Source organism: Impatiens glandulifera, chromosome 2, assembly GCF_907164915.1.
Source record: "Impatiens glandulifera chromosome 2, dImpGla2.1, whole genome shotgun sequence".
Lineage (NCBI taxonomy): Eukaryota > Viridiplantae > Streptophyta > Magnoliopsida > Ericales > Balsaminaceae > Impatiens > Impatiens glandulifera.
Window position 1 is genome coordinate 384,455 of NC_061863.1, and position 15,900 is coordinate 400,354.

Below are 15,900 nucleotides of genomic sequence, written 5' to 3' on the forward strand. Positions count from 1 at the left end.
TTGGGGAGAATTAGCGCTTGAACTCGGTCTTACAGTCTTTCCACGTTTTCATCTGCAACGTGTCTCATCCAATGTTTGCTTCACACCTCCTTCACCACTATATCGCCATCTCTATCAGGAAGAAAGGGGTCGTTCAAAATTTGGTGCTATCATCAAGTATGTTTGATGCCCGTAAGTAACGTTCCATGTTCTATAAGAAGTTCTCAAATTCCCTTGCATTCCGGATTTATAGAGAAAACACACAAGACATTATTCGAGAAATATCTCAAGTCAATTTCTCTCTATCTTCTTTCTTCTTCTCCTAGGGTGAATTAGTAGTTAGGGTTTCATCCCTCCCCCATTAATTTTTATTCTTCTCTTTGTTCTTAATTATAATTTTTTTTTTGTTCATTTATTTTCAATATATATACCTAATTTGAGTTTAAGGTGTATCAAGATGGCATGAACTCGTAATACAATAGTATTGAACGTGTGATTTAAAAGGGTCCGGACTTAATCTTATCAGAAGAAACCCTAGTTGCTTATAATCAACTATTTCATCCTCGCAAGACTAGAGCTCGACACTAATCAAGTTGAACTATTTATCAATCTAGACATGTCTGGAATTGTTAATAATGTTATTGGAGAATCAAACTAGTTAACATTTAGACTTCCCCCACCCCCAACAAACATGTTACTTGTGCAGATGATTAGATTTCCTACCACCAGTGAGCTGACATTTCAAAGTGGGGATTAGTTGGAAAACAATCTTGTTAATTAAATGAATGCATGACCTACTCTCCTCCTTAAATAAGAAAGGTAAACTCCCACAATCCAGTTTTAACTATAATTAATTAATTAATTTTTAAATAATATAGTCTAAGAAACCCACAAGTTGGATCTTTTGCACATTAATGATTCCATGAAATTGGAGTTCAATTCAAATATTAGTAGAACCCTTTTGTTTACAAAATCAAGCTTCTAGTTCTAGATAAGCGTACAAGAAAGAAAGAAAGAAGAATAGATGTATTTTTCTTTAATAAATATTTTTTGAGTTGGTAAATTACTATCCATTCATATTTGGTAGAAAGTGTTATGATACATTTGTTTAATTTAGTCAAAGAAGATTATGATGAATAAAGCATACCGACATGCATAAAAAGAAAGTAAGATTCTCTTTGTGCCTAAAGTCAACAAAAATCAAAGGGTGAATGAATGATAAAGGTATCCAAATTGAATGGTCGATATTGTTCAGCCGTTGCTTTTAAGACCAACACTATTCATTTCATACTAGTTACTCGAATAACAATAACCCATGCCCGCCCCATTCATTACCCACCCACTAATAATTCAACAATATTATTATTATTATTAATTTATTATTCCCTATTTTTAATGTCATGCCTCAATCCATCCAAATGGCTACATGCTCTGTACTGGCGGAATCACCACACTTATCAAAAGTACACATGGGATCCAAGACCTTGTTTGTTTGCTTCTTGTTGCAATTTTTACTTTAAGAAAAAAATATGTATTTATATGATGAAAATAATGTTAATTAAATGTTGAAATGTCTTTTTATATTTTAATTTTTATAAAAATTGAGTGTTTATCTTCGACCAAATTTAATATGACCAGCATGATGTTTCAAGGAACAATATGACATTACAATCTTCTCATAAGTAAATAGAATTTTTTCTAGGTTTCAAAATGCTGAAGAAAATGATGATTCTAAAATACCCAAAATTTATCTCTTCTTCTCCATCGACTCAGCAAAAATAAACGCTTTTTTATGTGTGTGTGTGGGGATATGATGTCATGGCATGTCCCAAATTTCCAATGGATCTCCCCCTTCTTAAAAACACTTTAAAATTCTTCTCTCTCGATGAAAAAATATTTCCTCTATATGATTTTAAAGTGTTTTAAGAAATGAATAACCATTAGAACATGTCCTGGAACAGCAGATCCAACTCCTTCTTACGTCACTAAATCCAAGTTTTTTTAAAATCCTAAAATGTCTCCAACCCAATTCATCATTTTATCTTTCACGAATTGAATTGTGTTATCGAAAATTATTTCCTTTACGAGAATTCGATCTGTATTTATAAATTTAGAAAAATATCATATTTTGTGTTAAGAAAAAAGTGTCGTTGATAACTAATTGAACTCAAAATACTATTTTCACTTCCTTCTTCTTCCTGATCTCTATATCGTATTCAAATTTTTTCTTTAAATTCATTTTATTGGGGCTGAAATCTGAACTAGTAAAAATACTTAGAGCTCGTTTGATCTTTGGTTTTTTGGATTTTTACTGGGTTTTATCCTAAAAAACCTAGTTTGATGAAATTTTAAAAAAACTAGTTTTTTTTTATTTAAAGACAAAAATGCCCTTAATTATTTCTCTCTCTGTTTAGAAAATAGTTAAATAATTTGGATAATTTTGGTATTTGATAGATAAAAAGAGGGATAAGATTGATGAAGTGATGGTTGAAATGATTGTTGGAATTTTGGATAAAATCTGGGTAAAACCCCAAAAACCACTAGATCAAACAAGGCCTTAGACAACTGAAATTAAGATGAATAGATTGAGAATCAACATTTTGATAGTTGCTCATGGTTGGATAGAAACTAACTCTTGATTTCATATAAAGATGTGGTCTAGGGGCGAATTCTCACGAGAAAGTCATCATTCATATTTCAATACGCTTTAAGTTTGGTTGTTTGTGTCTCATTCGGGTTGATTTTTCTATTTTCATTTTGTTGGTGTATTCATTTCTTAAAAGGTTTGTTCTATTGAATCATGAACTTTTGTAATCTTTTATCATTTTTTAATATAATAAATAAGTTTAATAAAAAAAAATAAAAATAAACACCAAACAAGCTCTATGTTATGGGTCCCACATGGGTTGACTTTTCTTACTATTTGCAATTTATTTATTTATCTATTTGATTCCACGCTCTCAACTAGACCTTTCCATCAGTCCTTATATTATATATTTGTTTTTTATAAAAAAAAAATTAAAAAAAAGGGTTTTTGTGTTAAAAAAGTCTAAGAGTCCTTGCTTGCTGTGTAAGATCTCCTTTAATTTTAGTATTGGCTTTGTCCAGTTTCCCATCCTATTACAACAACTTATAAAGTAGTAATAAATTTACTTTAATCTACCTTTATATAATATTCTTGTAGAAGAAGAATAAATTCATAACACGTTTTCTCTAACTAAAGTGGTTAATTAAATGTGTAATTCATGATCTTTTAGTTTTTTAATTTAAGTCTCAATTGTTTTTATCAAATATTGTTTTATTTGATAAATTTAATGATTAAATTGTGTGATTTTTGTAATTTAATAGATGAATTGAACCATTATAAACAACATGAATGAAAGAAAGAAAGATGATGGTAACATAATTTATGAGAAAATAACCGTATCATTTATTATTGTTTCCCATTAGGGCACCGAACAAGACTTTATTATTACTATAGTATCAAAAAGATAATAATAATAATAATAATAAAAGAAAATGTAAAACTTAAGGAAGAGGAGTTGATTGACCTTTAAGGTGGCCTATAAATAGATAGACCAAACAGATCGAAAGACCTCAAAACACTCAATTGGTGAAACAATTAATTATTCAAATATCAATATGATCAGAAGTTTCTTTATCATCTTCCTTATTATAAATTACTTCTTATTGGTAAGCAATTATATTAATACACTTTCATTTTTCTATAAATATATATATATGGCTTATTATTAATTGATTTTCTTATGAACTAGCAGCTTTTGAGTCTTGGCGGCGATGCGAGGAAAGGCCCTTTATCTTCCTCGGAGAATTACTGGAAATTGGTAATGAAAGGAGAAGCCATGCCCAAACCAATTGAAGAGCTCATCGTGATCGAGGATGATGGTCAATCAGCTCATCATGATTTCTCCTCGAGCTCCAGCTCTAGCTCTAGCTCTAACTCGGGCTCGGGCTCCTACGATGCATCTGTCGGCCGAAGCTTTAACATGGACCAATTTACAAGAGATTTTGATATCAAGCCTAACGTCATAATCTATCACAAACACGTACGTTGATCATCATCATAATCATAATTAATTAATTATATTTAGATGATCACTGATCTATCATTAAATAGTTAAAGAAATAGTTAATTACAATCTTTTCTTCTTCTAGCTTGTTATAGACATATATATTGTCATTATCATCATCATCGTGTAGCCTTTCATTGTTTTTTTTTGTTTACTATGAGCTTGTTTTGATCTTGGGTTTTTTTTAATATATATATATATATAAAGTATATGTAAGTTATTTGATGTAAAAACGTTTTTTTTAATATTTTTTATGTCTGGATGTATTTAGATTGTGGAGAAGTTTATAATAACTAAAAATGGGACAAAGGATAGGAGAAAAATGGAAATACTTTGACCACAATATTTGAAATATAACTAAGCTTAGTGACTAGATTTTGATTATACTCCTTAATTATAACTATAATATTATAGCTCATGCTTTACATTACAAACAATTTATCAAGTGTTTATTAATAAATATTTTATATATCAAATATAATATATAAATGAATAAGAAATAACTAATTAAGTGACAAAAAGTAGTCCATCAAATATTAAAAGTTAGGTCTATTCCCACCTATATAACTTAAATTTTACAATGTAACTGTAATAGAGAAATTGTTAAAATGTTTAACATATATTTGAGTTATCATCTCGATTATTTTCTGTTGAAACTATCAAGTTTAAGAGAAATTATTGAATTTTCAAGAATTGTAATCGTCCAATATATATAATTTATAATGTTATTATCGTGACGTTTTTTTTTTAAATTCGTTTTAGAAAATGAGTGATATTGGTTTAGGAGTTAATCATTTTCTTAATGATCTACGAACTTCGATAACCTTTTAGGTAGGTTGGTTAAATGTTTGTATTATTTTTATTTTAAACTATTTTTATAATTTTTAATATACATTCATAATTTTAAAAAATAATGAGAAAGATTTTATAAATAGAAGTAAGTGAAATAAAAGAATATGTATTTATATATATAAATAAGTTTTTTTTGATATACTTGATAATGTTATTATATATATATATATATAAATATTTATGTATAAAAGAAAATAAATGAAGAGAGAAAATATGATATCATGTATGCATAAATGTATATTTTGTAAAATTATTATATATATAAATAATTGAAAAAACTATATATAAATATAATTTTTTTTCTATATACTTTATAGTTATATATATATATATATATATATATATATATATATATATATATATATATATATATATATATATAATTTAGAAAATATAACTATTTGTAATAAAATTAACAAGTGAGAATTCATATAGTAAGATTTGAATTAATTTTATTTTATAAAAAATAATTTTTATTAAATTAAATAAATAGTCATAAATATAACATTAATTTTCAAATAATAGAATATAACTAAGGTTAAATAATACATATTTAAAAAAATGAAAATTTTAATGAAAATTATCCAAGAATCATGTAATTTGTCTAAGGTAACTCAAAAAAAAAATGGTTCATAAGGAGAGTAAACCAAACAAATAAATTAGCGAGGTCGGAATTTTTTTTTACCAAATTTCTGAACGACAGTGAAATTTGTCTTTATTCGAAAGTATGTAAAAACAAGAAAAAGTTATGTCAAATGATAACTAATTATCTACAAATATGATCAAAATAACGAGAAACGCATACGATGCGTGTAAAATGGTCTCTAAATAAAAGACAAATTCTAAAAATAAAAATAACTATATATACGATAACACCATATTCTTTGCTTAAAAAAATGAGAAGAATTCGAGAAATAATTACCAACACGTACGATTGGAGGGTATAAACAACAGACGATCCATCAAAGATTGTTAGTATTATTTCGATTATAAAAATTTAATACACAAATATATATAATTGGTAAAAAGAGGAACAAAACACATTTTGATACTAGAGAGTCACACAGTGCTACGAAGACGACGACTTTCTAATTTTTCTAAAGTTTTTTTGAAAAAATATGAAAAGAAAAGAGAATAATAAATTAGGAATTGATTCTTAAAAACTGCTTTTCTCTTTTAGATGTAGAATTGTAGACAGATGTTTTAGATGTATGAATTTATTACATATAATGTGAAATCATATTAATCTACTCTCATTGATTACATAAAAGGAGATCATGATAATTAGACTGAGACATGATGTTTATAGATTAATTAAGCTATGTAAAGAAATAGTTTTGGATCATACAATAAAGAATACAAATATTTTAACTATATGTTAATGATAATAATAATAATTGTTTTTAGAATAGAAGCTATGCATACAATGCATCATTTTAGGATTGTTTTTTTTATATAATAATAAGGATCCTAACTTCTATCGATTTATTTTATCTCTATTAATTTCATATATATTAATAGCTAATTCAATGTAAAAACACCTAAATAAACAAACTAATCAGTGCACATGAAATCTCTTTTGAGATCGTGACAGAGACAATGGAGTTGAGAACCAAATCAAAATTACGAATCTGACATGCACGTCATCATGCAGGAGAGAGAAATAAAAAAATATTTCGAACATGACTATATTTCCGGAAAAAAAAAATCTTCTCTCCTCCACATGGCAATGTTTCGGAGATTTATGACTATTTTCCCGAAAAAAAAATATTATTTTATTTCTATCTCTCCTGCACATGACCATGTTCGGGACAAAAATCTCCTAACATTGTCATTTTCTCGAATTAATATTTTTTTTCTTGTCCTGATCGAATTCATAATCTTACTTTCGTTATAACTTCGTTGTTTAAATCATTTTTCAATCTCTTATATCTAAAAAATAAAAACAAAAAAAAATCACCTTTTTCAAAGAAAAACAAACTTACATGTGTCTTATTGTTAGCCATTGAAACATCTTAATTATTACTAGACTTTTATTTATAAAGTATGGTGGTATAAATTTAAGTCAATTCACTGGCTTCCATTCATAGTGCTCCTTTCTTCATCGTGACACTAGGAGCGGAGCCAAGATTTGAAACTTACTGCTAATTTTTTAACAAAAAAATCTATCCGGTCTAGTTTTATAATAATAATATCAAACAAACAATCAATAACAACGGGAAACAATCAATGACGACGGTAAATTACCGTCGTTATTGATGAATGCATACCTAATATCTAGACTTACTTGGCTCCGCCCCTGCGTGACACACCGTTAAAATTTAGAACTAAATATGGTCTGGATTGGATGACAATTTAATTCACTCCTATTCTTCTCATTTTAATGATTTCGTTTGGATTATTTTATTCGGTTTAACATATATGAGACGATGATAATATTTTTCAAATATTATATTTACAATCTCACCAATATATGTACTTATATTTTATATATTTTTTACATGTGTTTGGATCCCCTAATGTCAACCCTAAGCCCTATTTAGTGTTTGCAACATTTAGTTTGGTTCTGCCTAATTTGGTCCCATTTGAAAATGCCTAGAACTGAATCTGAATTTGGGCAGATAATTTTTTTTAAAATTTATTTATTTTATATAATTTATAAATTTATCTAAATTGTTTTAATACAAATAAAAAACTTTAGTCTATTTTTCTTTTAACTTTTTTTAGTTGACTGAATTATGAATTTATTTAAGATTATTAATTATTTATAAATTCATAAAATCAATCATTTATTTTAAATCAAATAAATCAAAAGAGTTTAATTTAAAATAATATTAATTATATATTATTATTATTGTATAAATAATTAAATATAAAATAATATTAATTATATATATATATATATTTTGAAAAAGGTCCATATATAAATGAATGAACAGTCCAGTGCAATGATATTCACCGTTAAAGGTGTGGCCCAATGAGTTTTTCGTAGCCCATCATAAATCAAAATAATAAAAAACATTTAATTTAATAGTATAAATATATTAATTATAGAAAGAATAAATCTCAAACATATTATCAATAAAACAAATTTTAAGTTTGAAAAATGTATTAACATTTTATTTAAATAAATTAACCAAAATAAATATATTTTATATTTTAGCCAGATTTGCGTTTCTTTTAAGAAAAAAAAAAATAAAAAAAAAATGAAAGATCTGGTTTTCTGACTCTGAGTTCTCACCTCCTTTCGCTTACAGACAGATAGTGCGGGAGAGAGAAAAAGAAGAAGAGTGAGAAGTTCAAGATCTGATATCCCTTCAATCTGATTAATCTGAGTTGTTCTTCAATCTGATCTTAATTATCTTCAATGGCTCAGCCTCTTGTGAAGAAGGACGATGATCGAGATGATGAAGGTACCAATTATGTAATCGGTTGTGCTCTCTTCCTAATGAGTTTCTTCCATAGATCTAAGATTGATGTATGATATGGTCATGAGTTTCTTCATGGATCTAAGATTATTACTATCTGCTTAGGTTATCGTTACGATCTTTGAGTTTTTCTGATCCCTGGAGACTACATTTAAGTCAGTTGTTGTTAGTATGTATGTATGGATGATCACTAGTTACTCTCTTTTGGTTGCTCGCTATAAATGTAATTGTTGTGTATAGGTTTCCGCATCTAGAAATGTATTTGTTTCGGTCAATTCTTTCCACCTGCATTTCACTTCTTATCTACGTGTTAAATTAAGGTGATGTTTCTCGGTTGATGTTCGATTATGATTTTATGGTCTTTCAGCGGAGTACTCTCCATTTCTTGGAATAGAGAAGGGTGCTGTCCTTCAAGAGGCAAGAGTCTTTAATGATCCTCAGCTAGATGCAAGGAGATGCTCTCAGGTGATCCTGTCTTTTGCTTTCTGATTGTGATGATTGATATATATATTCTACTTTCTGTTTGACATCACTGACTTCTTATAGCGCTGTACTTACATTTTCAGGTCATCACAAAGTTGTTGTATCTCCTGAATCAGGGTGAAACATTCACTAAGGTCAGTTTTATGATCCCTGTGTCTGTCATTCTATTTACTTGGTAGCAAAAGCCTCTACATTTGGTAGAGGTAATTGTTCAAGGAATGATGACAGGGTTTATATTGTATTTATTGCATCTTGGATCAATTCTGAAAATTCTCTTGAACTCTGTTTTGAAGTATATACTAGGGATTGATTTTTTGCTTATTGTCAAATTGTATAGACTGAAGCTACAGAAGTATTTTTCGCTGTAACAAAGCTTTTCCAATCTAGAGACATTGGATTAAGGAGGATGGTTTATTTGATTATAAAGGAGCTTTCTCCATGTGCAGATGAGGTATTCTCATTCACATATTTAGACATTGTTGTATTATTTTCATCTTGCTGATCACAAACCTATTATTTATTTTGGTTTTAGGTGATTATTGTCACAAGCTCACTTATGAAGGACATGAATAGCAAGACTGATATGTATCGCGCAAATGCTATACGCGTACTTTGCCGGATCATTGATGGAACACTTTTGACACAAATTGAGCGGTACTTGAAACAAGCTATCGTTGATAAGAATCCTGTGGTTGCTAGTGCAGCCCTTGTTAGTGGAATCCATTTGCTTCAGGTATATTGTTGGTAACATTTGCATATAAACCATGAATACTTCCAATTGATTTCTTTCACTTGGATGACAGACAAACCCTGAGATTGTTAAAAGGTGGAGCAATGAGGTCCAAGAAGCAATTCAATCTAGAGCTGCACTTGTGCAGTTTCATGCCCTTGCATTGCTTCACCAGGTATGTTGTGCAATTCTTGATGTTATTATCTGCCTCATCAAATTAGGTGACAATGGCCAAATTTCCCATGTATTATGCATTATCTTTCAATGCCATTTTGTGTTAGTATTATGGAGGATGATTTAAGCCGCCCAATTTCCATCTATTTTCTAGTCAGTTCGTATAAAATTGAACCACATTATATGTTTTTGTTACTATGCTGGTGATTGGTGTAATGTATAGCTGACTTCAACCTTTGTATATTAGCTAGGACAGACCTAAATATGAATCATTATCTCTGTATATCTATTAGCTAATGTTGCAGTTGGATACATCATGTAATTTTCTTTCCCTAGTCTTGTTTTATACCTGAAGAGACTTGTCCAGCTATCACAGTATTTTGGTCGGCATTCAGGTCAGGTACAAATTGAAGAAAGAAATCGTTGAATAACTGGAGTAGGCCCTACTGTACAATATCTGTTGGAAAGAAGATGGTGTAGATGTTTGGTGTATGAGTAATGATAGTTGCACATAAGTTGTCTGTTTTCATCAGTCTGATATAATATTTGAGTGGCTTGTAGTTGTGTAATTGTTAGTAGCTGTAATTGGTTAATCTTCTATTCTTGTGATTAAATTAAAATAATGAAGACAACAAAAAATGTTGATTTTGGCTAAAAGCTGGAGAAAATAAATGAGACATCACTTTGTCTGGAATTCTAACCAAATGCAGTCGGCTTGACAAAAAGTATTGTAGTGTTACAAATCCTATACATCACACACTCAATTCCAAGCCTTAGTATTGATTACACTATGTTGTATTAATATATTATGGTTACTAGAGTAAACTGACTGTTTTAGGTTACGTGCCTGGTCATTATTGAACATTTGAATTGTCAAACATGCAGATTAGACAAAATGACAGACTGGCTGTCAGCAAGTTAGTTACCAGCTTGACAAGGGGGACTGTCCGTTCACCATTAGCACAGTGCCTTTTGATTCGTTATACCAGCCAGGTGCATTTCCTCCTTCAAATATATTATACTATTGATTTTATTTATTTCATCTTCTTTCATTTTGACATGTAAATAATAAATATATTTCAGGTTATCAGAGAGTCTAGCAATAATCAAACTACGGACCGCCCTTTTTATGACTATCTTGAAGGTTGCCTTCGCCACAAAGCAGAAATGGTTATTTTTGAAGCAGCTAGGGCGATTACAGAACTAAATGGTGTGACAAGTCGAGAACTGACACCTGCAATTACTGTCTTACAACTTTTCCTGAGTTCCTCCAAGCCAGTTCTTCGGTTTGCTGCAGTCCGCACTTTGAACAAGGTGATTCCTGAATTCCTAAAACTAGTTTTCTTCTGTTTGATCGTCTTCTATCCACAAAGTGACGGTGGTAAGCTTTAATGATAATTTATAACATATTTATATTAGGAAGTTGGGCACCTTTTGAGCTTTATCATCCGTTTTTAGTTGATGTCTTCTGAGTGTTTTTTTTGCTTGACTCGTAACTTTTGGCATTCATAACTTTGAAATGCTTTGTTTCTTGCTTGGTTGGTTTAACCACACTTTGCGGCCTTCACAGAAATGCGATTAAAGAAATGGTCTCATCTTTTCAAATACAAACTATGAAGTTGGGACCTACAGTTCAACTTCAATAAATGCAGTTTAAATTCATCTTCTATAGGGTATATAATAGTAAGATTTGAGCAATCGATCTTATTTACTGTCAAGTATATGTATATACGGTTTGAATTCCTTAGTTGAGCAATTCATGTTTATAAAGTGAAATTGATTTGTTGCTATTTTGGTAGATTGGCACTTTGTAGCAGTTGATAATTGCTTTCCGAGGATAGTATTCTAAAAGACATGTGCTTATAACTCTCTATATTGCTGTTACACGTGTAAAGATTTCTGATTGATTCTACTACTTTTATCTTGATATAAAAGTGATTGAGATGAAGGTCTAATGTATTATTTTTCTTAGGTGGCTATGACCCATCCCATGGCTGTTACAAATTGCAATATAGACATGGAGAGTCTGATTTCTGATCAGAATAGAAGCATTGCTACTCTTGCAATCACCACACTGCTCAAGACTGGAAATGAGTCAAGTGTCGATCGTTTAATGAAACAAATCACCAACTTCATGTCTGACATTGCTGACGAATTTAAGATTGTTGTAGTGGATGCCATCAGATCTTTGTGCATAAAGTTCCCTCTCAAGTTCAGATCTCTGTAAGTGAGATTAAACTATGCCTATCATCTTCCTCAAACAAATAGTTTGCTTTTCTTTATCTTTTTTTTTCTTATCTTGCTCGTAATACTCCTTCACATTTTAAAGGATGAATTTTTTGAGCAATATCTTGAGGGAAGAAGGAGGATTTGAGTACAAAAAGGCCATTGTGGATTCAATTGTTATCTTAATAAGGGACATTCCTGATGCCAAAGAAAATGGATTGCTTCACCTTTGTGAATTTATTGAAGACTGCGAGTTCACATACCTTTCCACTCAGGTCACTTTTATGTTTTGTTATTATAACCCATTGTGTATTACATGTTATTTCACAGCTTACCATTTCATTTCACCCATAAGTTGTTGGCTGACTTCAAATTCTTGTTAAATGCATGAACTCTATTAGATTCTCCATTTTCTGGGTAATGAGGGGCCAAAGACTGCAGATCCCAGCAAATACATTCGTTATATATATAACCGAGTGATACTTGAAAATGCAACTGTTAGGGCTAGTGCTGTGAGCACGTTAGCAAAGTTTGGAGCCTTGGTTGATTCACTGAAAGTAAGAATACTCGTATACTTTCCTCAATATCAAATTGAAATGACTACAGCTTACCAAACATGAGTGATCTTATACCTGCATTGTGATGCAGCCTCGCATCTTCGTACTATTGAGGCGTTGTCTCTTTGACAGTGATGATGAGGTGAGTTGAAAATTGTCCTTGTGCTCCTGTGATTGTTAATTTCGGCCTTGTTTGATGTAGGATTATTTGTATTTAATCCAAATAACCCTTTATGTCATCATTAATCACTTCATCAATCAAATCATTAACAAAACCACCAAATTACCCTCTCTCTTTATTTCCTGCATTTTAAATATTTTAGTCATTTAACCCCAATAATCTATTTTTTCATCAAACAATATATTTTCTAAAAAGAAAATCATATTATTTAATAAAAAACCCTACATATATGGTGACAATGCAAATGAAAATACCTCCTTGATTAACCAAAATGGTTTATGATTTTGACAAGACGACTTATTTTAATAATTCCATTTCTGCCATTTATTTTGCTAAAAATTATCCTTTAGAACACTTGACATTTTGTTCAAATATGTTGGTCAAGTAGTATATGTTATTTCTCAATGTTTCTGATTACATGAAATGTGATAATCTAAGATCTAAGTTCCACGTATCCTAATCGCTTGCTTAACTCTCTGAAAATGAATAATTGTTTTTCTTTGCAACTGATGTAAACCTTTTGTTGTCATTTAGTTTTTTCTTCTTCTGTGAAATAGATACAGTGCATTTGATTAGATAGAACCAATATTATCTGTAGAGAAGTTATACCTTTTTCTTTGTATCTCATTGTTGCAAAAAAAATCAGGTCCGTGACAGGGCTACCTTGTATCTGAATATGCTTAGTGCCAATGACGAAGCTGTGGAAACTGATAAAGAAGTTAAGGAATTCCTCTTTGGGTCATTGGACATCCCTCTGGGGAATCTTGAATCAAGTTTAAAGAACTACGTGAGTATAAATAGATAGATATATACACTTGTAGCATTTGTGTGACATACTCCTCAAGAAACATACTTCTCATTTGTCATTTTTCATATTTATACTACAGATTCAAGAGGTTTCAGAGGAGCCTTTTGACATTAATTCTGTTTCTAAGGAGGTTAGATCCCAGACTCTATCAGAGAAGAAAGCCCCTGGTAAAAAGCCCACTGGACTGGGTGCTCCTCCAATTGGTCCTACGTCTACTGTCGATGGTTATGAGAAGCTACTTTCTTCTATTCCAGAGTTTTCCAGCTTTGGGAAGCTATTCAAGGTTATTTGTTTAAACAATAACCTCTCAATTTTATGTTTGTTTTTATTGAACTTGGAGTTGTCTCATGTTTATTTTTCCTGTTATAGTCGTCTGCACCTGTGGAGCTTACAGAAGCGGAAACAGAGTACGCAGTCAATGTTATCAAACATATCTACGATAACCACGTGGTTTTCCAATACAACTGCACAAATACAATTCCTGAACAATTACTGGAAAATGTAATGACAAGCATATAATGTAGAAACTGATTTAATTTTTTCAATTTTTATTGTATTTTTTTTTTTATGAGTTCCTGGTGTCTCTTGTCAGGTGAGTGTGATTGTTGATGCTTCAGATGCAGAGGAGTTCTCTGAAGTAGCATTGAAGCCTCTTAAATCACTTCCATATGATTCACCAGGGCAAACATTTGTGGGTTTCGAGAAGCCTGCTGCTGTTCCTGCAATTGGAAAGTTCTCAAACACCTTGAAGTTTATCGTTAAAGAGGTAGAGCTCTTTTTCTCCTAATATATGATACGATGCTTACTTAGGCCTGGGGAAGTGAAGTTGCAATAATTTATTTTTGTACGCAGGTGGATCCAACAAGTGGTGAGGCAGATGAAGAGGGGGTAGAAGATGAGTATCAGCTTGAGGAGTTTGAAGTGTGTTCAGCAGATTATATGTTGAAGGTAGGTGTTTCTAACTTCAGGAATGCTTGGGAAAGCTTAGGCCCAGATTGTGAACGGGTAGATGAGTATGGTCTCGGTCCAAGAGAAAGCTTAACCGAAGCTGTCACTGCAGTCATCAACCTTCTTGGCATGCAGCCCTGCGAGGTAACAATATAGAAAATAATAAAATTTCACTTAAAAAAGAAGAAGAGTGCTGATAGAATGTGGATGTGTTGATTGACTGACAGGGAAGTGAGGTTGTCCCAAGTAATTCGAGATCACACACATGCTTGCTTTCGGGAGTGTTTATAGGAAACGTGAAGGTGCTTGTTCGGTTGCAGTTTGGAATGGACGGACCCAAGGAAGTGGCAATGAAACTGGCAGTTCGCTCCGACAATGAATCCGTTAGCGATGCAATTCACGAGGTTGTTGCAATGGGTTAAACCTTTCTTTTCGATTAACAAGCTGAGGTCATTTTTGTCTTTTGGTTCAACTGCTTGAAGCCGAAGGTTTGTTTTATGGGTGAAGCCGGAGGGGGTGGTGAGTGTTTGGTGCATACAGATGCAAGTGTTTCATATTGAAGTGAAATTTTTTATAAGTAATTATTACAATCCGAAATTCAGATAATTCTTTACTTTATTATATATTATAATACTACATGTGCTGTTGTGACATGTAAAGTTCATAGCAGGTGGGATTTATTTGTCTTTTTTATTTTGTTATTGGAGATGCAATTTTCTGCTTCTTGTCAAGATCATCTATCAACATTATTATTATTATTATTAGCTTCATTTTTTATTTAAGTCATCTTGAATCCACTTAATTTTAAGGTTAAGTGGGATTAATAGAGCTTTAGTCCACTAAACATTTTTCTAGGGAAATAAAACTGACAATAACTACTATGTTAATAACCAACCAAACAGACTTGTCTGACGTAATCACAACTTTGATATGCATTAACACTAAATTAAGTTTGTTAGTTTATTTTGGCTTAAACACAATTTATTGTAGGGTTTTTTTCAATCACAATATATAAATCAAATAATTTTATAGTTCACAATATATAAATCAAAATGCAGCTGGATATGTGATGTCCAAAATATTTGATTTTCAGTTTTTTTTTAGATTTTATACTTCTATACTTTTAATAATTTATCTTAAACAAATTTTAAATAATCTATTTTTTTGTCTGGATAACCCCCTCCTAAAAAAACACAAGCTCTCTAGTTATATCATGTCATTGTTGTTATCTTCTTAAATTAAAAATAAAATTCACATCAATCTTGGTAGAATCAAATTTATGTTAGGACTATCTTAAAAAAAAAATTAAAAAAAATTCATATATCAATTTTGACAGAGGCGGATCTATGTTAGGGTTCATGTGGACTATAACTCTCCCCGAAAGAAAAAAAATTATGGTAGAAAGGTGACAATGACACTGGTAATTTCATTTTTATTTTTCAA

General features: G+C 30.6%; 2 protein-coding genes across 2 annotated transcripts; both read left to right on the top strand.

The window, feature by feature from the left end:
• Positions 1-3,589: 3,589 nt before the first annotated feature.
• On the top strand, positions 3,590-4,241 carry LOC124923687. Its single transcript, XM_047463654.1, has 2 exons — positions 3,590-3,672; positions 3,759-4,241. Exons 1-2 carry the CDS (start codon positions 3,622-3,624, stop codon positions 4,053-4,055), a joined length of 348 nt encoding a protein of 115 aa, XP_047319610.1. The 5' UTR covers positions 3,590-3,621; the 3' UTR covers positions 4,056-4,241.
• Positions 4,242-8,152: 3,911 nt separating this feature from the next.
• On the top strand, positions 8,153-15,188 carry LOC124924108 (coatomer subunit gamma-2-like). The gene is made up of 18 exons (XM_047464174.1): positions 8,153-8,335; positions 8,718-8,815; positions 8,917-8,967; positions 9,171-9,284; positions 9,366-9,566; positions 9,637-9,738; positions 10,623-10,730; positions 10,821-11,051; positions 11,710-11,960; positions 12,067-12,238; positions 12,365-12,520; positions 12,612-12,662; positions 13,348-13,488; positions 13,589-13,792; positions 13,879-14,010; positions 14,102-14,275; positions 14,362-14,601; positions 14,685-15,188. Exons 1-18 carry the CDS (start codon positions 8,290-8,292, stop codon positions 14,877-14,879), a joined length of 2,667 nt encoding a protein of 888 aa, XP_047320130.1. The 5' UTR covers positions 8,153-8,289; the 3' UTR covers positions 14,880-15,188.
• The last annotated feature ends 712 nt before the right edge of the window (positions 15,189-15,900 follow it).

Bases quoted from the DNA above. Each gene is read 5' to 3' on its own strand.
- LOC124924108 (XM_047464174.1), top strand. From the start codon at position 8,290: ATGGCTCAGCCTCTTGTGAAGAAGGACGATGATCGAGATGATGAAG. The intron at 10,731-10,820 runs GTGCATTTCCTC...AATATATTTCAG, and splicing joins TGATTCGTTATACCAGCCAG to GTTATCAGAGAGTCTAGCAA. The intron at 11,052-11,709 runs GTGATTCCTGAA...TATTTTTCTTAG, and splicing joins CAGTCCGCACTTTGAACAAG to GTGGCTATGACCCATCCCAT.
- LOC124923687 (XM_047463654.1), top strand. From the start codon at position 3,622: ATGATCAGAAGTTTCTTTATCATCTTCCTTATTATAAATTACTTCTTA. The intron at 3,673-3,758 runs GTAAGCAATTAT...ATGAACTAGCAG, and splicing joins TTATAAATTACTTCTTATTG to CTTTTGAGTCTTGGCGGCGA.